The following is a 24,301-nucleotide window of genomic DNA, read 5'->3' on the forward strand; positions in this document are numbered from 1 at the left end:
CCCTAGAAAACTGATAAGAGTTTGATAAGCAGAAAGAGAGTAAACGCTAAGTGATTGCTCATTTCAGCTCCGACTGGATCTATCACTCCTCTTTTTGGCCTACCAACTTGAATACTAATAATAAACACTGTGTTCTTTCTTTTGCTGATATCTAATCACAAAAATTACAATTTAAACAGGGCGAGAAACGTCCAATTTAATTGACCTTCAATCTCTTAACAGGTCAAACAATCAATTAATTACTGATTAACGTGAATGCTTGGGACCCTCAATATCCGAGCCACAGATCATGAATAAAATGCTTCACTCACTCAATTAACGAACAATTGGGTAGGAGTGGACTTCTTGTAAGTTCCCACTTCAAAATCCCAAGGTAGTTGTCATTTCTTTGTAAACAGTGTTTTCATTTTTTACTTGTTTTACTGAGTCCATTATGCAGATGTGAACAAAATGTTGGATAGCTAAATTTCCCCCTCCCCTCCCTTCCCACTTTTCTTCACTTCCCAGGGCAAAAGAAGTGGGCTGTGAACTCTCGATGTCAAGTTACTCGGCCTGTTAGGGCTAGGAATCTTGGTCATAATATAACTAGTTTTTTTTGTGTCGTTAAGTTTTTTGCCTTTGTCTTTCATTACACGTAACGTTTTTGTGCGCATGGCTTTATGTACAAAAGAATTGGAAAACCGAAATGTAAAAATAGCTTCACATTACAAATATCCCAAATATTTTTGCGTCATATCACAGAAACGTATCAGGGATGTTATGTTGAAGCCTTCCTTCCAATGAGCCAGTGAGTGCGGGTCTTTCCTTTCCCCTGTTGATAAAGAAAAAGGAAAAACTTTGTTACTAACAACAATCGCAAAACTAACAACCATTAGAAGTAGTGTACAATGCAAAATCAGTTGCTCAGGCTAGCAACAACAGAGGAACTGGTGGAAACCAGAAGATAAGGCTGACTGAAAACAAACGGAGGGTAAAAAAATTGCCACCACTTTGCCTAACGACGCAGCTACAAAACAGAGTTGACTGGCTGATTGACTGACTGACTGGCTGACTAACTGGCTGACTGGCTGACTGGCTGACAGACTGGTTGACTGGCTGATCAAAATGCTTACAAGAGACCTCGGGAGAATAGAAGTTTACTTTGATATTTATTTCCCAATATGACTTCCTTATTCCGTTCGTTAAATAACAGTTATTTTCATCACCTTTAGTTCTACTACACCACGAAATTCCGTTCGAAACTCTGTATTTTCCAAGCATTTTTTAGTCGCTTCACTGATATGGACTCTCATTGGCTGAAAAGTAAAGAAAAAAGAGGTTTATTTATAGTAAGATAGTATCGCCTCACTTTCTTCTACTCCACTTTCTTCTACTTCGTCGATGCTCTTACGTAGCGTCCATTTCTGTAAGATGAATTCACTTGGATTCTTTAAGCTTACACCAGGATGTCTTATTTGACCATATTTGTCGATTCCAAGTAAAAATCTGGCATTTTGAAAAGTTTCCTTAACAATTTTATGCAAATAATTAACAAGTATTGAACGAGATTGAGCAAAGTAACGTGCTTTGTCAGTGGAGAGCAGATCAATTATTATTTAAATCACTCTCTGATAGCTCAGGGAAGAAATCTGCCATTTTGCACTAGCGATCATGGTTACAATGAGGCATTGAGCAGAATATAATTTGCAGCAAAACACTTTTAGATGGTACTACGCATGAAAAGACCATTATTTGTAGGCAGCCATTTGCAGGTCGTGTGGTTGGCTCTCGACCAATGAAAAGGACGAAAAAAAATGCATCGAATGATAATTCCCAGTTATACACTCTGAGGTCGAAGGAGTAGAGTAAGAGCAAAATAAATCAGGGGCACCCAACGGATAATTCGGTAAATTATCTGTTCGGAGGGCCTTTAATCCCCTCTGAGGATTGTCACCTCGAACTTTCGTGATATGAGAAATTTAATGTCTGTTGTTTTCGGATTGTTCAAAATGTCGTTTTGAGTACCGAAAAAAGGTCAGCTATCATTTTCGGAAAGGCGATAAGACCTAAGGTTTTCGGGAAATGGACAAAAAAGCCCTAATAAACTCGAGAATACTCAAGTTCCCCTAGAATAACCGAAAAGATAAAATTTTTTTAGCGCAACCTAAAGTTAACCTACAGAGCTCTAAAAGTACTCCAGATAGCCCAATACACCGTTTAAAAGCATTTGAGAGAAAACGGTCGTTGGGTGCCCCTGATAAATGTTGTCTATATCCGGACCTCTGCATCCGGACTCCAGCCTGCCATCATCTACCCTAGATGTAATTGCCTTGAAGTATTTTGCGCTACCTGTGCCCAGCCCGGCGGTAAAAATTGAGTAGAAAAGAATACGAAGATTTTTCGAGCAACTTACTAGGGCAGTAGTCCTGAGCCGTGAGGCAATGTTAACCGTGTCTCCAAACAGGCAGTACTGGGGTGTCCTCTCACCAACTAATCCCGCTGCCACGGGGCCAGAATGCATACCTGATGGATAACAGGTAAAGGGACGTGAAATTCAACTTTAAGTTTAATTTCTCTTGCGTCTGTCAACTGAATCGTAAAGAGTCTAAAAGTTCTACTGCGGGGAAATGTCGTAACTTACCAATAGTTACTGTCATCGGCTTCTTATTGGTGGGATTCTTGAGGAGTGTAACAGCTTGTAACATATCAAGGGCCATTGCCGAGATCGGCTCAGCATGACGCGCCTTCTTCACTGGAGCACCACTGACCGTCATGTACATTGCATCCCCTAAGGTTTCAAACTATAACACACGCACGATTAATGAAATCGATCTTTTTTAATATAGAGATAAATGTCGTCTATTTTTGTCAGACTAGCTCACGTATTTCATCTTTAGACGCCCCTCAGATGTCATTCCAAACGTGTCAGACAATGACTTTATTCAAAAACCATGTCCGAGTTGCCTTTTTCTTCTATAAGAAAACAAGTCCTCAAAAGAAACTATTCATGTATGAAAATTAAGACTCGTTTTGGTATAGAGACAAAGAGCCATTTAGAAAATGTGTGATTGTAATGCTAGAATGAGTGTCGACTTCGCTGATAATCAAGTTCGAAGTCTCTTGCCAACAGGTTACAATGACGCACTGTAGCTGCTGGGATTAACAGATGAGAACATATTTTTCGTTGATCCGTCAGCTATTTTACTTATTGTTTTTACCTTATAAACATCATGCTGTTCAGTCAACTTGTCGAACGAAATGAACATATTGTTGACAAGGTTGACAACTTCCATGGCGTCCACTTGAGAACAAATGGTGACAAAGCCATCCAGGTAACTAAACATCACAGTAACGTTCTCAAAATACTAAAATAAGAATGTTAGTCTTAACAGGGTGATTCACGCTGCAAATTACCTAACCGGCTTTACGTTTCGGCCTGACATCAACCTCGTTTGGTCTTGCCATGGAAATTTTGGCTCGGCTATGTCTCACTAAATTACGAACCATAGCTCGACCAAATTCGCCTGATACATTGCAACCGAAGCGTACCATAAAGGATCAATAATTACAATCTTAGAGTGGACACAAGGTTTTCGGGTAAGCTTGCCCATCGGAATGCATGTCTTTTGCTTAGCAAAGTCGTAAATGAGAACAATGTAATAACACTTCGCTTCTTAAATTAAATGGGCTAGGTCACGCTATTTTAGGTAGTTTTGTCTAATTTTGTTAACTATGAGCTCTAAACGTCAAATTGGCAGAGCAAAAGTCTTTCATTTTGCAAAATCACGGCCACATAACAACTGATAATGATTTCCTAGCTGTGTAAATTACATTTTGATACAATCTGATATAAATGTGAAAACAGGTGGGCCAACGTTTTTCAAATTTACCCAAATGCAATCCATTTTAATCCTCTCCAGTTTTGTCCGTCCATGTCCCTTCTTGGCTTTCCTGTGTTTTGTTTGAGATCTTCTATAGTTTTGAGCCGTTTTTGTGATATTTTAGTTAATTCTATGACCATCTGATCAGTGCTGAAATTGCCTAAAATAGCGTTATCTAGCCTCTTTAAGCTGTAGCTCGTTCAGCCCTTACTTGTTTTGTTTGTCAGTTGCAATACGTTATGCACGGCTCGGTCTCATACACTATAGGAATTTCAACCAATTTTTTCCCAATACGGACCTCATGATTTTTCAACTACATCTATATACTTATCATGAACTGAAAAGAGAAGGTGACAGGCAAAGAATAGAATGAAGACTTCTTATAAACCTCGTAAAATGGTTTCCATCTTTACTTTTCATCTTAGCAAATTTACCTCACAAGTTTCCACTGCTTTTCCTCCGAGTTTCAATCTGTCAGCGATGGCTTTTGGCATCATTCTGCAGAGCAGCTCCTCGCTTCTTTTTCTCTCCTGCGCCAGCTTCTCCATGTTTTCTTCTAAGGCCTTTCCTTTGTCGAATTCCTAATTAGCCAAATAAAATTAAGCTATCATTTAGATGACGGCGAATAACACACTTTCTTCGGTATCTATACTAGCTTATACTGGGATGTCATTAATGTCCAATTTTCTATCCTTCGTAAATTAGAAGACGAAGACAAAAGTATTCATTTCTTCGCGAATTTATGGTGTTAGGATTACATGTACCGGGAGGAAAAGGTTAATTAATGAGACTTTTAGCTTTTCCTTCCAAAGCTACAACAGTATTGGAGTCCATCCACTTAAGTTGCATCAGTGCCGTTGTTTATATAAACGTCATTTTTTAAATTCGCATATTAAGGTGAATACGAGGAGGTTTTGACGTCTCCAGTGCACCTTCAAACGTCAGAACAGGCAGGATACAAAAAAGTAATGTAAATGTGGCTTGTTCCCGAAGACTTAAGCTTAGTCGCCTTTTAAGTGCAATCCCTTGGTGTTAATTGTCACGTTTAACTATGTGGTTCTCTTAGAAAGCATTGCAGAACCGCCTTAGTGTGCACCAAGCTCGATGCCTAAGATTCGAGTCTCACAACCTCTTGAAACTTACATGGTCTCTGGCCATCTCTAGTTGGGGCAGCGGTTTTATTCCAGAGAGCGCCATTTCATGTGACGTGTCATGCAAACCCAGGTCGTTCATATAGAGACCAATGCGAGTCATCTCTTCCACTCCTCCTATTCTGTTTAGAACAAAGTAAGGCATATCACGGCGTAGCTCCTTTATACCCGTATACTAATAGTAAACAACATGTAAAGAATTATCAAACATACGTTATAAGTAAACATTGATTCCTAGACTTCCTGGCTATAAATGGGGCGGCTTAGAAGCGGGCGCTTACAACCGACATGCCAAGTGATTGGCTAAATCCTGGTCTCTTGTCACTCTCCATACTATTTTTGGCTACATTTACCTAGTCTTGACAAGAGCAACTCGACAGAGAGATCAGTAGATCTGTAACTCTTACGGTAGAAATAGCCTTCCATTTCGAACTTATATTTTCAATACGTTGTGGTCGGCGCATTTCCCTGGCCTTCCTTGAGATACCGGGAAACTCCAAAAACACTGAGATACAGAGTGTAAAATCAGGTAGATCATGGGGTGAGAAACGAAAATTGCAGCAGGTATGATAATCTGGTGCACTACGAACAAATACTAACGTACAATGGCGAGCAGATGTAGAGTATCTTATTCCAGGATTCCATGAACTTCATCATGCCTTTGAGATGGAGTTTAGGTTTGTAGGACATCGTGGACTCGTAGCTTTCCTTCTCAGTGGAGAGAAAAAGAGGGCATTCCGTGCCGTTGCTTTGTAAGTTGAAAGAGGACTGCTGCATCCTAAAATTTGCCATTGTCGGACGACGGGTTGTTGGAATCGTGCAGACCAACTCAAAAATCACATGTCTCGTCTTAAACTAAAAAGCGCATATAAACCAAAAGTTTAAACCCAGCTCTAACTTAATAAATAACAGGAAAATAATTGTTAACAAGGTTGTTAAAGGTAAACAAGCTGAAGTCTATTCTGCAAAATCTCCGTAGAAGAGATTTTAGCGTCTCGATAATATCTAAATGTGAATACCAATCGATATTTCCCATTATCTTAGTGTATAATAACAGTGCAGTGGAGGCTTCATGGTTAATGCGCTCGACTCCGGATCGAGCGGTCTGTGTTCGAGCCCTGGCCAGGGTCATTGCGTTGTGTTCTTGGGCGAGACACTTAACTCTCACAGTGCCTCCCTCCATTTCTGCACCAAGGAGAGTAGAAATACTGCTAATCACCTCATGCTACAAAAACCGGAGATAAGCGCCGGTTTGATGGACCACTTGGCTCGTATGCAGACTTAACTTACAGGTTCTTACAAGAACAATGCAAAATATCTTTAACGATTAGTCTCTAAAAATCAACTGAGTTTCTTACTGTTTCCCAAGTGAACTCTGCGTTTGGTCTCCTCATTGTAAACATCTCTCTTACGTCATTACCGATGATTCGACTTCCAATAGTTGATATGATTCCATGCCCTGCCATATTGATTGTCATATCACACGACAAGGCAAAGCTAAAAGGAAATATGCTAAAAAACACTTCAACACTGACACTGCGCTTGCTCTGAACAGTTAATGAGTTTGGCCCGCGAACTTTGTGCCCAGTGTTGTTGAAACCAAGGCGGTAAACCACGCGGGTAGTACTGTTAGTGACTTTATTGCCGAGTATTTTGATGTCCACTTCCAAGTTGTAAAACGAAGATGCGATTTCCTTGACTTGTCCAATCACATAGTACATGAAGCCTTTTCGTTTTGAAATATAATGCAGAGTTAGACCTGTACTCGTTTCTTCTTCACAGAAGAAGCTTGGTGACGACATCTTTGGATAACCAAAGCGCATGTGCTCGTGTAGGTTGTCAATTCCGATGAGGAAATCCCGGAGATATCTACCACTCACGCGAATGATCCGATCGTATCCGTAATGACTGAAGAACTTTACAAAACAAGCGCCAAAATATTGCATAAAATCATCGCTAACCATGTCGGTTTCATCTCCAAGGACTTCCTCCGCAGCATCGGCGATCTTTTTCATGAAGCTCTCGCTATAGCGTTTGTGTGTAATGAACAAATGATCAGTAATCTCAGCGCGTTCGCGGATCTTTTCCCATGTCTTCTCGCCGTATTTCTCGGTCAGGTAGTACTGAACACTTTCCAGTAGCATTCCGTACATGTTGAATGTGTAGGTCTCTTAGTTCTGATGTGAAACCTGGAATATGTGTAACAAAATTTGAACACTGTGAAACTATATTGCCCTGCTATAGCAGATACCTTAGCCTAATGAGGTATCATTTCTTTACCGAAATATATGTATTGTGTTTTTGGTCGCAGCCTAAACGCTTGTTACCTATTCATTGATTGTCTATCATACGATGCCAGTCAAGTGCATCATCAACTTTTTCGGTGTTAAGTGATAGTTATCTTCCGACAACTGACATCTTATCTTCTACTTTGACAAGGGCTAGAAATATATTAAAACATTTTGTTTGTTATACATTACAAGTCACAGAGACATTTTAGGGAGTTTTGTATCTTTCACCATTTTTGAATTTGGGCATAATGTTCTAATAAGATTTTCTTGGACACTCAGAAACTTTGGCTTAGAAGCTAACAAGCTTGGAAAACGTTATTAACTGTACTGATGATTGGTCATTGCTCGGCACAATACGTCCCAGAATTTGCTGTCTATTTCTTTGTATAATATTGAACAGCATCTGGCAATGCAAGCCGTTTTCACTGATCCGGCCGTGAATTGAAAAGCCGCCGATCAAAACTGGCAGATTGCTCTCGGTATCTTCAACACTGATTGTACTGAACGTCCATAGAGAGTAAAATTAACTCGCATTGGCCAAAGTGCGCACATCTTGTCACCCTTTAACTAACAACTACAACTTTTATCGTAGTTTTCATTTATGAAGAGTGGGGCGTTAGCAAGTGAACATATCTGTCATTAAGGGACCTCAGTCACGGTATTTTGGCCCTGTACAAAATAACCTTCAAATTGAAGAAAAGCTGAAAATAGTAGTTTACTAAGATGGAAAAACACCAAAGAGATGATGATGAAACATTAAGGAACAATGATGGTTAAGGATGGAGAAGATAAACACGGACTGCAAACGACAAATTTGAAAAATTTAGGCTTAACGTTTCAGAATGCGCAAACTGTGAAGTAGCTCCTTTAATTCTCTCTCTTGATTGACTTAATTTTGACTTGTTGTCTTCCATTTCAAGAGAACGCTTCCCTTTGCATAATAAAAACAACTGCATTTTAGTAAATGCTATCTTCAGAGAGGTTCTTCCTACTTATTATTTTTTTTTTTTTACATTTTTAACGTTACAATATTTTATTCAATCTTCTTAGACACCTGCAAGCTTTCATAAACTTCATTGACTTGCTTCTGATTGGCTTCCTGTTGTCACTGTTCTAACATATCACGTTATAGAAAACACTCCGGGCACGTTGATTATCGGTTTTCTAACAAGGTCGACTAAAACTGATATCCATTGCATCATTGGATTTTTTCTACGCTTCAGCTGAGGTTATCATGATTGTAAAACCTGTAAGAAATGTTTTTCAGCATCCTTAGCCGTAAAAACACCAATATTGAACTTTCGTGGTCAGATCAAAACTTATATTGTCTTCATCTTGAGCCATAAAGTGAATATATTTTTATAATAACTGTTCGTTTTTTGAAGTCTGTTGACAATGAATATCGCATCATTTAATCAAATCTGGTAAATTCAGTGTTTAGTCCATCTATATAATGTTCACTCGACGTCCTATCATTATTTTCAGCAAATCATCTCTTGTAAAAAAAATCAGTTCTTTCTTCGCGACATTACAAACATTATTTTAAGCTGAAACATTTTATATTTCATTTAGGCCGATGGAGATTGTTTTTGTTTATTCTACAGAGTCTGCAGTTCTCGCAAACAGGCGATAAGTGATTTATCCTCCATGGCCCTGTTTATCTAATCCGATCAGGCTTCGTCAATCACCCAATAACTAAACGGCAGAAATGTCCTCTGTGTTTTTTTCCGTTTTTTTTTTTTTGTATTTTTCATCATTAAATTGAAAAGATGACCAACATCATTCTCTATTATAAATAACGCAGTTCTGATGTTTTGCTCCGCTCAAATGATATGTATTCTCATAAACGCTCGCTTCATGGTCTTTCAAAAAAAATAGTTACAAATAAAAGGGCTGTTATATTAAATTATAAAAATAAAATGAAAAAAAGTCCAAAGCGACTTACCAGGTACGTAAAAGTGGACTTTAAAATAATCGGTACAAAAATCCAAACTATTGACAATTACTTTGACAATTTTTTTTTTATCATAGCTCGATCAAAGCTGCGATATTTTAGATTTCGCTAACATCTATGCTTGTCTCGCCTGTGACAGATAATTAGTGCAAGCCGAAAAAAAAAATCACCAATGGCGGCGGATTTGAGCGAATTTAAGATATTGGTGTCTGACAGAAATGAGAAATAAAGCTAATCCATAAAAATCATGATAACAGTAATAGTGTCTTAATGGAACATGTAACAGAAGGGATTTCGAGTGGTATGCACAGTTTTAGAAGAAACTCTTAATTTATCACCAAATTTCGTTGGACTTCTAAAACTTTATAAATTACTTTTGTTTAAGGGGAGAGAGAAAGAAATGTTCTAAACGGAAGCAGATTTCGCCGCAAACGATAACAATTCTCGATAAATTCCAAGTTGCCTAGGGCTGAGGTTATATAAAGTGTGATATTAATGAAACAAAATGGAGCACTTTAATTTACTGCGCGGGGAACATTACCGAGGAAATACTTAGATAACAATAAATGACAGATGTCAGATCATGCATTAATGTAGAAAGTTTTCATAGATATTAGCAAAAAAGGATAGTAGAAGATCGATTTCAGTGAATGTATGAACTTATATGAGCGATACCGAAGTACCGGATATGCTTAATATCTGAAACTATTTCAAGTTTTATTCTCCTGTTTTGTATAACGCTCATGCAGTCATTTTCTAATTTTTGGTAGTTATATTTTAGTGTGAATGTTTTTAGCAGCTCAGTCGTTAGTTTTACAGGCTGATCTATTACTGTTATTGATACTTCTGAGAAATCCTCCTCGTTGCTACTGTTTTCATGTTGACTTCCTAGAATGACATTTTTTTAAACACTTTTTTGAAGCGAATGTGACTGTTAAACGCAGCCGGAATTAAATGATCGCACAATTTTAATCTAACAAATCCGGAAAGGAAGAAAAGGAGAAATGTAGGATTTTATCAGTTATTTGTAAAAACTCAGGGCTTTCCGGTAAAATCAGTGTTGATAAAATGCCAATTAATTGATTCGAGGAAAAAATATACTGTGTTCACCATGAGAAATCTGACGCTTTTTTTGTTTTACTCCATTTTCAGAGCAAAAAGTGTTCGCACAGAAACAGCTTTTATAAACTTAATGGGGAAGAATGGGAAGAATTCTAAGAAAAACTATCAAACTTTCTGAAGGTGATCAGGAGAGAAATTAAATACTTATAGGAAGGTACTATAATTGTTAACCCGTCACAACACTAATTCAACCAAGAACTGACAAAAGGTGATCTCAATTAGCTACTCTTCTAACGCTATCTATGATATAAGAAGTCTCTCTTATGTTAAAACCTTAAAGAGGAAAGATACTCAAGAGTTGTTAACAGTTGCACTTTGTTCTTCTAATCTTCAAGACATTTTTAACCTGATTCTATTTATATAAAACTATTGATTTGATGCTTTTGAATGCTTTGATACTTAACTCCTTTAGCTTCTAAAGTTTTTGGTTGGTATGGTATCTTGATTCCAAAAACCAGACTCCGAAAGAGAATCCCTTTGGTGAAATTGGTGTTGTCTTTGTTGTTTTGAAGTAAAATTGATCTACGCCATTCAGACTTTTAACAAGAAGTGATAACGGCCGTTAGCTTCACGGTAAAGGTAAAGGTAAAGGTAAAGGTAAAGTTAAAGGTAAAGGTAAAGGTAAAGGTAAAGGTAAACTTTATTTAGCCAGGGTGGCCCATTCAGCGACGAGGCTGATATCCAGAGGGGCCCTCCATTTACGGTTACGTAAATGTTCTAGAAAAATCTCGTTTGTTATTATTGACGTCATGACACTTTTGCTAACTTCATGGTCTCAATACACTATTCTTAAAAGGAAATATCTGCTTTTAAAAGAGACACAAAATCATAAAAAGATAATTTCTTGAAGTGAATAATGAGGAAAAACTTTGAAATCATACAATGAAAAAAGATCGTAATTATATCCCTTCTTTCCATCCTGTAATTAAAATACTACAATTTCCGAGTAACTATAAATAGGAAAGAATTAATTATTAAGAATTGCTATTTTTTTTCAAGAACACAGAATATATTGGCTGGATTGTCTGTAAACGCAATTGTGAAAAAAGTTTCATTATCAACGACTTTCCTCGCAGAAAATTGATAACTTATCAGATCGGTACAGATTAATTTAAACGAAATGCGTTATCGCAGATCTCGCTCTTTATTAACTTTTACACCTTTTACAACAGAAATGTGTAGATGGACGATCTTAACATGGATTTAATTAATTTTTCATCTCTTGTGGATGAAGACGAATGGAAGTTGCATATACATTCTAATTTAATTCGAATTAAAGAAATAAAACTGATTTCCAGGCAAACATTTTCAAATTTTGATAAGGCGTCGCAAACAAAAATGTAACTTTACTTTGTCTTCCTCAATTTGGGCGTCAATAAAAACCTTATTTCAGAGAAAAAGCAAGAAAAGATTGCTTATATATCTAGACAATAAGTGTCGTGGTTCATGTAGTGGAAGTGTTTGGAAGATGCAATGTTTCTTTTTGTACAATGTTTAGCAAAACAGATCGGCGTAACCTCAATATAACAGTTTCTAAAGTTACCAGTACACAACGTCCCCGACTTGAAAGATTTGGCTACTAAATGCTGCAAATAAAATTGAAGAAATACGCTTACCTTTGTCTGTGGAGTCGCGAATGAATGATTTAAGCGGCCTTGCCTCTAATTTTCTTCAGCAGCAAGTAATTCATCAGTCGCAGTTCTAAAGTTATTATACCCAGCGTTTCCAGTAATATATTATTTATACAAGAAATGGCGACTGAATGAAACCGAGAGAAACTTACTCCATTCAGTTGACCTTGTCGAATTAAAACTGACGAATAGAACGCAAGTAATTAACTAGCGCTTTGAAATGTCGAATCAAAATAACTAATCTCTTGTGTTCACAAAATCAACACGAACCAAGGTAAAGGTGGGATGTATTTTTAACACGCTGTTTCGGATGTTTCTCTTCCATTGACTTCCACTCACATATCTCAGTGATAATTTAGTTATCATTCCTTATGCTTTCTTTTCGATCAGTTGAAGAAACTGACAGAGGAATGGCAAAATACACGTATAAATTCAATAAGATTATTATAAGAGGCATTCATTTCTTACAAAAGTCTTCCATGATTTTGAAAACGAAATACATTAAGCTTCATGTTTTTCAGTCATGTCTTATTTCGTAACTTTATACTGATTGTGCGTGAGTTAATTCGCAAAATTTATTTCAAATTTCATTCCAAATTTGACGGTGATACAGAATTAGACTACAGAAAGGATTTAATAAATACATGTCTGACTTCTATTCGTTATCAAATTCTGTTCGGTAACGCTAATATGTCAAACGTGCTTGCTAATTTTTGTATCAATGATTGACAGTTTCGTTTTCTTAACTGTCAGTGATTCGAGGCTGGAAATAAACATTAATATAATACTTATAACATTAATACCTTACTACGTTCAAATAAACTGAGTGATCAAACAGCAATATTTTGAGGTTGTCAAATTATGCGAGGGAGTACAAAATTTATACAAATTAGCGTTCTAAGCAGAATTATTCAGAGCCAATGTTTTACGTGATTGTGAGAAAAAATTCCCATCAAGTGTTTTTTACTAGTAGAGGTTTTTGCCAATTGTTCTAAGCTTAAGTTATTGGCACTAAGGTTATAGCGTGCTGTCAATCGGGCAAGACTGGAGCGGCTTTGATTGTTGTAACTTAACTATTTAATGAAATATGTACGTTTTCGCTAACGTTCGACATTTCCTTGCCTAATGTTCTAAGCTAAAGGTATTGGCACGAAGGCTATACAGCGTACTGTCGATCGGACAAGACTGAAGCGGCTTTCATCGTTGTAACTTAACTTTTTAATGAGATGAGTACGTTGTTGCTAACATTCGACATTTTCATTTAACTTTATGTGACGCGACAAAATATCCCAAAGTTAATTTTTTCGTCAGCGAAATGAACATTAATAAATTAACACAAGTCTTTATTATCCAACTGCAGCGAATACCGTCCAAATAACAATACAAATATACAGCGATATTGCACAGTAGAAAACCTGTTTGCCGTATTTGTACAGTAGAAAACCTGTTTGCCGTAGAGGTCGGCGCGCACGCAAAACTGTCGCTCTCTCCCTCTTTCATTGATAAAATTATTGACTACAGCAGTTGGATAATAAATCTCCTATTAGATGTTTTGGTGTGTAGTATCGCTGTACATTTTCACTCGTTGTTCGTATTTTGACTCGCCCTACGGGCTCATCAAAATACGGGACAACTCGTGAAAATATACAGCGATACTACACACCAAAACATCTAATAAGATATATATATCGTTCAAATTATCAGATGCTGTTTGATATGTTCATAAGCCGGAATAAGAACTTAGGGTAAATTATATCCCATATTTGAACGGGCAAAAGATTCAATTCAAGGTCTCATAGGCAACAAAATAGAATGATGCTTCTCAGATCAGATGATAAGGGTGCTGTATTTTTAAAAAACAAATTAACCCACGGACGTACAAGGAGAAAGGGGGGGGGGGGGGTTAAACTGGGAAACATACCAAATGCTGACATTGTTGGTATTCTTCTCGAAGATCATTCTCCATACCAGTGTAGCTTGGACAGTTTCTTTTTTCTCCTCATTTTAGTGACCTTAAAAATTGTTCGGAACTTACTCGTTGATCTTCGCAGGTCTCGGAAGTCATCAGGAATTCTCGGAAATGTTTGTAAATTGATCTGGAACATTTTTATTTGTTAATTCTACGGCCTTAAATAGAAGACCTTTTTAGCACCGATTAGCTCAAGGGTTAAACAATAACGTTTTACAGCTGGTAAAAGTTAGTTCGCACGAGTGAAGTTAGAATGCGTACTAGTACTAGAATGAGTACTAAAAATTGTTCGCATGCTTAAAACATTGTCTGTGTTAGCTATCCCTAATAGCAGCTGTCATCTATTAATTCAGTGTATCAACAAAACAAAATGGTGGATGCTTTGTTGAAGGGGCTCACTTCGCAGTTATTATTTCAGCTAGAATATCATGTGTGACAAATAACTCCTTAGTTTTGGCGCCAAATTTCAGCGTTAATTAACAATTTTACTTTTGACTTATAAAACTGCCATGGCAACGTTTGGCGCGAAATTTCTCGATACTATAAAAAAGTTAGAACCCCACGATTGTAAGGGTAATTTGTCACCCATGATATTAAAAGGTGCTCATATGGTATTTTGACAATACGCGCTTGAAATTATTTCCTAATTTCACTCTTCACCATATTTGATTACCGCATACTAATTCAAAGCCTTCTCTTAAATTTCTACCCGTATTGACAAACATGCAGAACTTTCCTACGGACTATAAACAAATAAACAACCTCGACAAACTGACTTACATATGATAACTGCCTAGAATACCATTTATCACTTTAATAACAACTAAGTTAAATGTAAAAGTTCTTCAATATAAATAGTGCTTTTATTAGCATCTAGAATTGAAAACGACAAGAAAATAATTAGAAATTAGCGGCATTTTTTGAAATCAACAATTATTTCATCCTCACTTTTCTATCTAATGCGGTTATGACTACAATAGACCAGAATGTCATTGATATCATTAATTGATAACATTAATTAGCATTGCTGAGAGATGTCACAGTTTTTGGCTTGGTGTATATATGCATCTATAACTTTATACTAGTAGTAATCGTAGATTAAAGAGTGCGTTAGAGTTTTCGTAGGTTTGGTATGTTGAAAAAAAAAAAAAAAAAAAATTCTAGGGACAGCATTTTGTGCCTGAGCTTTTAGGTAGCCGTGAAATTGGTCTCCGTTCAGCAGGGGTGAAAATCAATGAAATGATCGCAAAGAACGTGAATACGAGAGGGTTTGTTCTCGTTTATACATGTATTATGCAATATTAGTTACGACCGGGTCAGTAAAATACATGAACTGCAGTCGGTAGGCCGCATTTAGTCCGCAATCCCCATTTTATACCTGAGTCTGCGCGCGTTTTATGCCCAATCCGTAAGTTTAGTCCACGTTTTATACCTAAGTTCATGTTTTGTACCCAGTCCGTAGTCTGTAGCTCGCAGTCCGTAGTCCCCAGTCCGCAGTCCGCAGTCCGCAGTCCACAGTCCCCAGTCCGCAGTCCGCAGTCCACAGTCCGCAGTCCGCAGTCCCCAGTGCATGTTTTGTACTGACCGTGTAAATCGACACCAATCATGTTTGTTCCGTCGGTACGCGAGACGACTTGCTTTTATTACCAAAACTAGGACAATTATTTGTTTACGAACACGACTTTGAATCGCCTTGGCTTTGGGGTAAGAGCTACAGGACATTTTCACTTCCAAAACAATGAAACGGAGGCCATATTGGTGTACCAGAGCAATCCTGTGGGAGTTGAACTCTTTTCCTATGCAAACACTTTCGTCGCGCATTGGGTTTATGTTGCACATTTTGTGCACAGAAATCTAGGCGAGAGAAGTGAAACTACAAATTTCCTCCTTTCATTTATTAAGCAGAAAGCAGCGTTGGTTTTTGTCGAAGAGAAGAGGGTACACACCCCGTAGCCAAACTACAGCTTTCTGTTCGTACGAAAAGTCGTGCACATTTCATTAAGACATGTCTGCAAGGTTTTAAAATGCCATTAACACTGAACTTCAGTATCCGGTACAGTCTACAATAAGCCGCCTCGACACTCGAAAGTCCACATTATTGCGCAACAGTCGAAAGAAAGCATATGGATGAACAAAGAGATGACGTCATTCGCCCCTGAAGAATTTCTTTTGGGGGACCAAATTGGTGCCCCCGATAGATAGATAGATTGATTGATAGATAGATAGAAACACAGATCTCGAATTTTTATATATTACGCGATTAGAACTGCGTTCTGTCGAACGCAGTTATTTCATATTTTATATTTATATTTCACTATCACACTTTTATTTATAATTTTATCTATTGATTGATATTTAACTAGTTTTTCCGTTTGTTATTTTTGCCATGCGTTTTATAAATTTATACATGAAGCCCTGGTTCGGATACCGGTGGCAACCTCTTCCCACGCATGAAATTAGTAACTTGATTGATTGATTGACCGATTGAATAACAACTAAGTTAAATGTAAGAGTCTAAAATGATAAGAAATAATTAGAAACAAGCGACAATTCTTTCATATTAAGAGTTATCCTGTGGCCACGTTTCTAATTAATGCGTTTATGTCGACAGTGGTCGCAGCGGACCACATAGCATAAACCGTGTGCCGCTCGATCATTCGCCTTAATTAAAAACTTTCTTATATTAGGCGAACTGCAAGAATATACTCCCAGAAAAAAAGATGACAATTTCATCAGCAAATTCAATATGAGATGGTTTCGAAAATGCCCTGGTTAAAATTAAACTCAAATTTTCAAGAGTGGCATGGTAAAAATTAAAGGAAGGATGCGGACACACTCACCAATGTTTGGCCGTCTTTTCAATTGTTAATTAGCATTTTTCGCTGGCGTATACTGCACCATTGTATGGTTTCCTTCGCGATTCCAGCGTAGAATGAAGTTGGAACTTAGATTCTGAATTATCTAAGGGCTATAGCCTTTCACTTGGCAATCTTGGCACGAAACCTGAAGTTTCATTGAAACGTTTCCGCAATGATCATCTCTAAACCGGAAGTTCACAGATAGATATTCGGTGACATGTCTGCGTAAATGTTCCTCTAATGTACTTAAAATTACGTCATGTAGACTGACATTGTTTAGGTTGAGATCGTGTGTCGTGTTTTTTCTCATAAAAATGCTAAGCGCTAAAAACAGATGCAACTTGATTGAAAAGCATGTTTTCGATCATTTACTAGTAGCCTTCAAAATACTACAAAGAATAATTTTGACGGTCGGTGTTTTTTTGTCTTCAAAAACCTGCCTTTTGAAATTGGAATAAGAAAACTCGCTTTTTCAATCAAAGACTTAATTGCATTTACGGTTGAGTAGGCAGATTTTGATTGTAAGCTACAAATAATAACTGATATAGAACTGATGGTGGTCTCTCGCGGTAAGGCGCACATGATAATATAAACAACACCCACTTAGTTTTTGCTGTTGTGCGTGCACAAGTTTTTCTCTCTATGAATAATGATATAAGTACATAGTTAGCGCGCTGTTTGGCTTCCTTTAAATGTAAACGATCACTGAATCTTCCGGCGTTATTTTCAAAATCAGAATCGAGTCGCCGAGACCGAAAACTTTAATCTATTTTTGTAACATCCACAATTATGGGTATAAACGTTAGCTTGTGACTAAATTATCGCTTGTCTTGATTAGGCCTACTCTGGGACCTTAACTTAAGGCGACTTTGGGCGATTTAAGGCGACTTTAGGCGACTTAAGCAGAATTGGCAGAAAAAACATTGCGACTTTTGGCGATTTAAGGCAATTTTAGGCGACTTGAGGAGACTTTATTTCACTCGAGTGATAAAAAGTTTAAACTTAGCAACAGTCTCTCCATGTATCTCTTGCAGTAAACCAACATTGTACCAATACTGGTACATAATTAAGTCACCACAGTCTCAAATATCCAGGGCCGGGTTGTTCAAAGCCTGATTAAACTAACCCAGGATTAGAGAGAATTTTGAATACTTTCATTTTTGTAGCTTTTTGGTCCAGTTTTCTGTTTATGTTGTTTGTCTTTCACTTTTGAGTTTGATTCATCCTAAACTACACAACCATAAGCAGTGAAAGATATTTCTATAAAAAGAATATATTACCTGGGTTAGCGTTACCCGGCTTTCGAACAACCCGGGACAGATTTCAAACCATTAAAAAAAAAAATACTAAAAAGAAGAATTACCGCAACACTGAGCAGTTACTACTATAAGAACAATAATAATAATAAATACCAGCAAGGTAGCATGAATATTAGTGAAGATATCACAATAAAACGATCAAACAAAACTAATAAAAATATATTCACAGTGACAAAAATTTTAAATTTAATATATCTTAATTTAATTTGAAATGTCTGTATATTTCCCATAAATTATTCAAACGACAGGGAAATTAAAATTAATTTAGCTTATTTACATGCATTTATTTTACAATGCTCCCAAATTATAAAAATGGGTATCTTGGTAGACTTATCTGCCATATTTTTGGCATCTCCATTGTCACTTTTGGCATAGGAGTTTAGCAAATGGCATGGCTTTCCAAAGTTGCTCAGTCCTTTTCAGGGACCCAATCGATTTGCTGCTCTCCTACCTCAGTCAGACAAAACATCCCAATACCGTAATGAGTACCGCATGCTTTGCTCCTACGTAAGAACACTTCCTGCCAAATTTCACCAGCTACATGTACTTGTCTGGCTCAAGAAAACTTTGATGACCCTGGCAAGTTTACTGACAGTGAATCGAATCTTCTAGAGGGTTTTTACCACGGTTGACCAGACCACCAGGAAATATACCTTCCAAGCTTTCACTAGTTTCCACCTGACACATACCAAATGCCCACAACGACATTTTCACAACGAAATACTAGAAATTGATATATCGATGTCAGACACACTGGTCTTCGTCATTTTGATTCTCCCAATAACCCTTGCGCCGCTAACTGGTTTCCATGCTTCAAAGAGACAATATATCGGCCTGTGCCACGAAAATTCGAGTTCTCCTGCTAAGTGATCCCTAATGTAGATTTATTTCAAATCACCCGATAATAAACCACTATATTCAAATTTCGGAGAGTATTAGTTTGGCGATTTGTTTTCTTTCTTGTTTTTTTCTAAACGCCTGTCGGAGTAATCATATGGCGTAAGCCTCGCGTACACGTAGGTCACGGGGCCAAACTAAGTCACGTGTTCCAAACATTCGCCTGGCGGCCATGTTTACGGAGAATTGATCATAGACAATTTTCTGTACCTTAGCTTTCGATAGTAACTGTAGCGCAGTCCACGTTAAGTGTATAAGATGATTTGAATACCTGGCTTCATCAAATGTACGAAAAGGATAGATATTATGCTGCAATTTGGTTCGTCCAATTACGAAATTCAAACGTTTAGAGTTGGCCGAATGTGGAAGTAAACTGCAATGACTTTTGCTGGAGAAATGGCCCACTTTTGTCACTCTTTTACACTGGGTAAGTAAAGTACTTAAAGCCTAGACTCAGTTCGGTCCAATTGACTTTGGATGACCATTTTTTTTTTTTTACTGCTTAGTGTAAAAGTGATTAGAACGAATTGAGCCTTAACCCAGAAATATCTTTCTGTTTTTTTTCTTTTCTTTTCATCTTGATGATCTGGAACATCTCTCACTGTTGTTGTTTATCAATTATACACTGTAGGTCTTCGAAAGATTTGATTCAGTAATATCTTACAAACATTAAAATAAGCTTAAATAAAATTATTGCAGTATAGTCATTTGCTATATTTCTCCATATTTAGAATATTTCTTGATGATAACACAGAGTGACATCTTTTTTATTAACTCTTTTACAATGAAATACAAGAAAAAATTAAAACTTAATAGAAATACAAAGCCATCTGTGAGAGAGTATAGATCAGATTGTCATTCCTATTTAAGTATTGTCTACATGTAGACATTATTTCTGCTAACATGGGGGCTAGCCAGGCGTAGGACTATTATAATATTAGGGTTTTTTTATGTATAAGGGAACCATGGCTTTAAGGCATAATACAATAATTGCTTCTTAAAGGACCCTAGTCAGCCTCTGCTATTTTCGATGCCATCAAAATTATTGATATTGCATGGTGAGGCGAAGTCTTGTTGCATTACTGTAAGTTGTGTTCCTGAAAGTATGTGATTGTCCCTTTATCTCTAGTAGTTTCACAGTGATTTTCTTTGCTTTGACATGCTCCAAATAAAATACAATAGCCAAACTCTACTGGCACAATGTAATAAGCCCCAATAGGGGTCCATTGCACCAACCATGGGGCCATCGTGCCTCCTCCTCCATACGGTTGGAGTGGAGATTACCCTAACGTGACAGTTATATGTCTAATAACCTCGTACAGGGGGCAATTTGAGTGTGTAGGAACCTTTTGAACATTGCGTAGCCGATAGCAACTTAAGGCGACTTAGGGCGACTTAAGGCAACTTAAGGCGACTTAAGGTTATTCCCCAGTATTGCATTGCGTATCCCTACTGCGCATAATCTCACGCGTGATTAGCGCGCGCGCATTAAAAAATGGCGGCTTTTTCTTTACAGCTGGACCTGGCCATAGAGGTAAATCGTCATTTTCTCGCAAACGAGTATGGCGACCTATCATTTTTTTCTGTTGTTTTGAGTTGAGTAATAAATTTCTCCGTGTAAAATAAATATGGACCAATTCTCAGTGTAGAACAAAAAGCAATCGTCGGAAACGTGGATTTAGCGAGCAATCGTGACTACAATCATGGTGCTATTATAAGGATTTATATGGGTATAAACAAGGTGCTGTTGCTCCTAAACGAACGTGGGGACCCCTCATTTTTATTTCAAAATTTAAGTTCCTATAATATAAACAATCAATAGGCAAAGTTTCACAAAACTCTCAGTGCAGGTTCTATTTCAGTGGAATACCCTTAAGGCGACTTTAGGCAACTTTAAGCGACTTAAGGTCCCAGAGTAGGCCTTTGATTAAAAACGTTCACGTGATTTGGGAATGCTATTGTTAGTAGTCGTATCGCTGGACACAGCCAAAATTTAAAAAAGCTTTTCACTGGTGGCAGCATGATGTTTTTTTTCAGGCTGCATGATGTTTCTGCTGGGCTACAGAGCAATTATATAACCCATCAACTCCACTTGTGCACTTTTCAACATTTACAGTAACCTGTTTCTCACTTAGTCACTCCAACACATTGTTTATATTCTTATCATGATCTTCAGTGTCTCGACAGTGGACGATAAGGTTTGCTCTTCTTGTGCAAGTGAGAACGCACAGCTGTTAGCAAAAGTGAAAGTCCCCCATCTTGTTTACCGTAACGGTGATGTATAGAACCGAAAATATGGTAATTATCCTTTCTGCGCATGCCTACGTGCTTATTCTTGTGTTGTGGACGTCCTCACTACCCTTATGCGTATGTCTGTGCTTGTGCTTGTGACGTAATGAAGCCAGGCTTTAATGATCATTACTTTATAAGAACTTCGCTTTTAGGCTTGGCTAAATCTATAATCTGTTTATATAAGTGCAAAATATTAAAACGGTTGCGAGTACTTGATTCGTCAGTTCTATTTATGGCAATTCGTGCATGAAAAAGGCAAGTGTCCAGGTACCATATGACGAAGAACAACATATTTTGTTCAAAAGAACTCTTATCTTACCTGCCGACAATGATCGAAGTGCGAGTGGCCGAAAGTGAGCGACCCCTTTTTGGCCCCAAATGGTAAGCTTAGAGTGACAAAATGTTTGATTTCTTCACTTTTTACGATCTGATACGGTTTTTTTGGAAAAGTACAGTAAGTTCCTTTTCGCGAATTATAAATGCCGTCACCAGTGAGAAGAGTCGACCGACTTCAATGCCTTTCCTGCCTGCAGCAACTTCAAGACTGTAGAGTACTTCCTGCGTGCTGAGCCCTGACTGGTCAATTTATATTTCAGGCGCACCGGCCGTATGCCAGACCCGTCGACTTTAAAACGCGCGCGCGCGCGCGCGCACACACACACACACACACACACACACACACACACACACACACACACAAAGGTGAATTTATTCAAGTTGTGTCTCAGGGCCGAGGCAACTCATGGTGTGCTGAATGTTGCGTAAGGCTTAGATTTTAGGTTTTAAAACAGGGATTTAATTTACAGGGAACGAATACATCAAGGAAACACAAATACAGTGAGATAACTACGCATTTGAATAGCTGAAAGAGCGTTAAATAATCACACCCGGGTTCTACTTTGATTCGGCCGACAGAGACACCTTTTATTCATATAAAGTTTGCTTCTTCTCAAATAAATTTGCCTCGGGGGTTGTCACCGGTGGCCGAGACCATAAACCTACGGACCTTAGACGTATCAAACGTATAATTTAGCCTCCGGCTGCTAGGTTAAAGTTTCCAACCTTTTAAACGACGGTGCTTAACTTGTTATTAAACCTTTGCTGGCTGAATTCTGGCGATATGTTTAAAAGTTAAAATTAATTTTCAAATATATCATTTTCAAATTAATTTTCAAATATATCATTTTCAGCAAAATGCCAATTAACTTTGCTTTCAGCTGCGATCAGGACATAAACAAATTTAGAAAATGGGCGAATGATTGTCAGCGTCAACAATGTTTACATTTATGTTTATAAATAGGCCTCAAAAAGCAATATCATTAACATGTAAAAAGCCAAACTGACAAATGCCATTCAGACTTCTTTTGCTTGCGAGATTTATATAATGTTCCGTGCATAACACTTTTTCTCTCTATTTAGATAACGATGCGAATGTCTTTGCAGAGATTTAGCGTTGAAGAAGAGCCATACCCGAAGCGGTTTCTGTGAGCATTTGCGACATCTTTGGACCACACAGTGTCACGTAGACCAGACTGTATATACCTTTGAATATCCGATAACAGTTTCAAGCTACACACTGACAACTATCTTAAAGCTGCCACAAAATACGGTAAAGAATAATGATGATTACAGTCATTTTAATTTTCCTGCGCATGCAGAGGTAGCACTGTTGGTTAGTGTGATTCTTTTTTTCTTTCCTCAGCTACATGTATGAAAAATATTTGAATGGAATTCTTTTTAAAATAATCACAGTTCTCATTTTTCCCTCTTTGCTGTTAACAATTAAATATCAAAAAAATGTACGACTCTTACCTAGCCAGTTTTAGTCAGCTCGCTCTCCTTCTTTGTGGCGGTTTCAGTCAAATCCCCATGAAAAAAAGTAAAGATTTGCATCAAATATTAAGCTTATATGATCACAAGTATGATTCACTGGCGTAGCATATAATTAGGATTTATGATTTGACTATTTCTTAATTTAAAATGCTCCATTTAGGAAGTATAACCAGGTGGTTTCATAATTGATTTGCCATATTTGCATAGCAATCCAGTTAACATACTAGACAGCTGTGAGCAAATCTTGTAAAACGTTTTGCTACTTTCATCACCTCCTTGAGTGACTATGAGAACTTAAAGTTTTGTAGTTATTCGGTTTTCCAAAACAGCTTTTGTGTTAAAACAGTTTTAAAGCTCAATAGTTTTGCATGTCAACCCAAAAACTGTATCCATTGACCCAGTGAAAGAGATACTTTCCGGCCATAATTAACCAAAAAACTGAGTTAGAAAAGTACCGTTGTTCTCAATTCTACGTTTGAATTTCGAAAAGCTGTTTTATAAAGCTAGAGAAATTATTCCTCCTGCGATGGCATGACTTTTTTTTCAAAAAATTTAACAGTGATGGGCGTTGCTTTGACATTTTGGCGAAAACATCAAATACATTTGATAGAAAGCGTTTTAAAATAATATTTTGGATAATAATGCTTTCTTGAGTTTTGTTTATTTCTGAATTGAGATATCTATTATACCGCGTGATGTAAAGGATCTGTTTATGATACCACAACGGGACGATCGCCACAGAGGCTGTAGAAATGTGTGGCAATCTTTGAAAACCACAGATTCTTTCTCAGTCCTGGGGCCTGTTTCTAGAAAGCCCCGGAAACTTTTCGGGGCCGTTAAGCCATTTTTAGTTCATCTGTATCTAAAAACGGAGAAGCGTATACGCCTGAAACGTCATATTAAAATTAAGTGAATAAAACAGCTCTGTAACCATAAGCTTTGAGATTTTGCTATGGCTTTCCTGGGTGCGAAAACTTTTCGGGACCTTCGAGAAACAGGCCCCTGACGTGGAATCAAACTAAACTATTTTAATGCAATGGCGGAATAACATCGATTTCTTTTCTAGAGGCCACGATCCTTTTGGTCAGCGACAAGAATCGGATCCTTCGGTTGAATTTGAGTAG

General features: G+C 37.5%; 1 protein-coding gene across 1 annotated transcript; it reads right to left on the bottom strand.

Moving 5' to 3' along the window:
- Positions 1–263: 263 nt before the first annotated feature.
- LOC145499716 (soluble guanylate cyclase 88E-like) lies at positions 264–7,164 on the bottom strand. Its single transcript, XM_081479241.1, has 9 exons — positions 6,370–7,164; positions 5,616–5,866; positions 5,004–5,133; positions 4,295–4,441; positions 3,198–3,344; positions 2,621–2,780; positions 2,393–2,502; positions 1,206–1,295; positions 264–811 (listed from the first exon to the last, which is right to left on the bottom strand). Exons 1-9 carry the CDS (start codon positions 7,162–7,164, stop codon positions 758–760), a joined length of 1,884 nt encoding a protein of 627 aa, XP_081335367.1. The 3' UTR covers positions 264–757.
- Between the last annotated feature and the right edge of the window lie 17,137 nt (positions 7,165–24,301).

The sequence above is a fragment of the Orbicella franksi genome, chromosome 10, assembly GCF_964199315.1.
Source record: "Orbicella franksi chromosome 10, jaOrbFran1.1, whole genome shotgun sequence".
NCBI classification, from domain to species: domain Eukaryota; kingdom Metazoa; phylum Cnidaria; class Anthozoa; order Scleractinia; family Merulinidae; genus Orbicella; species Orbicella franksi.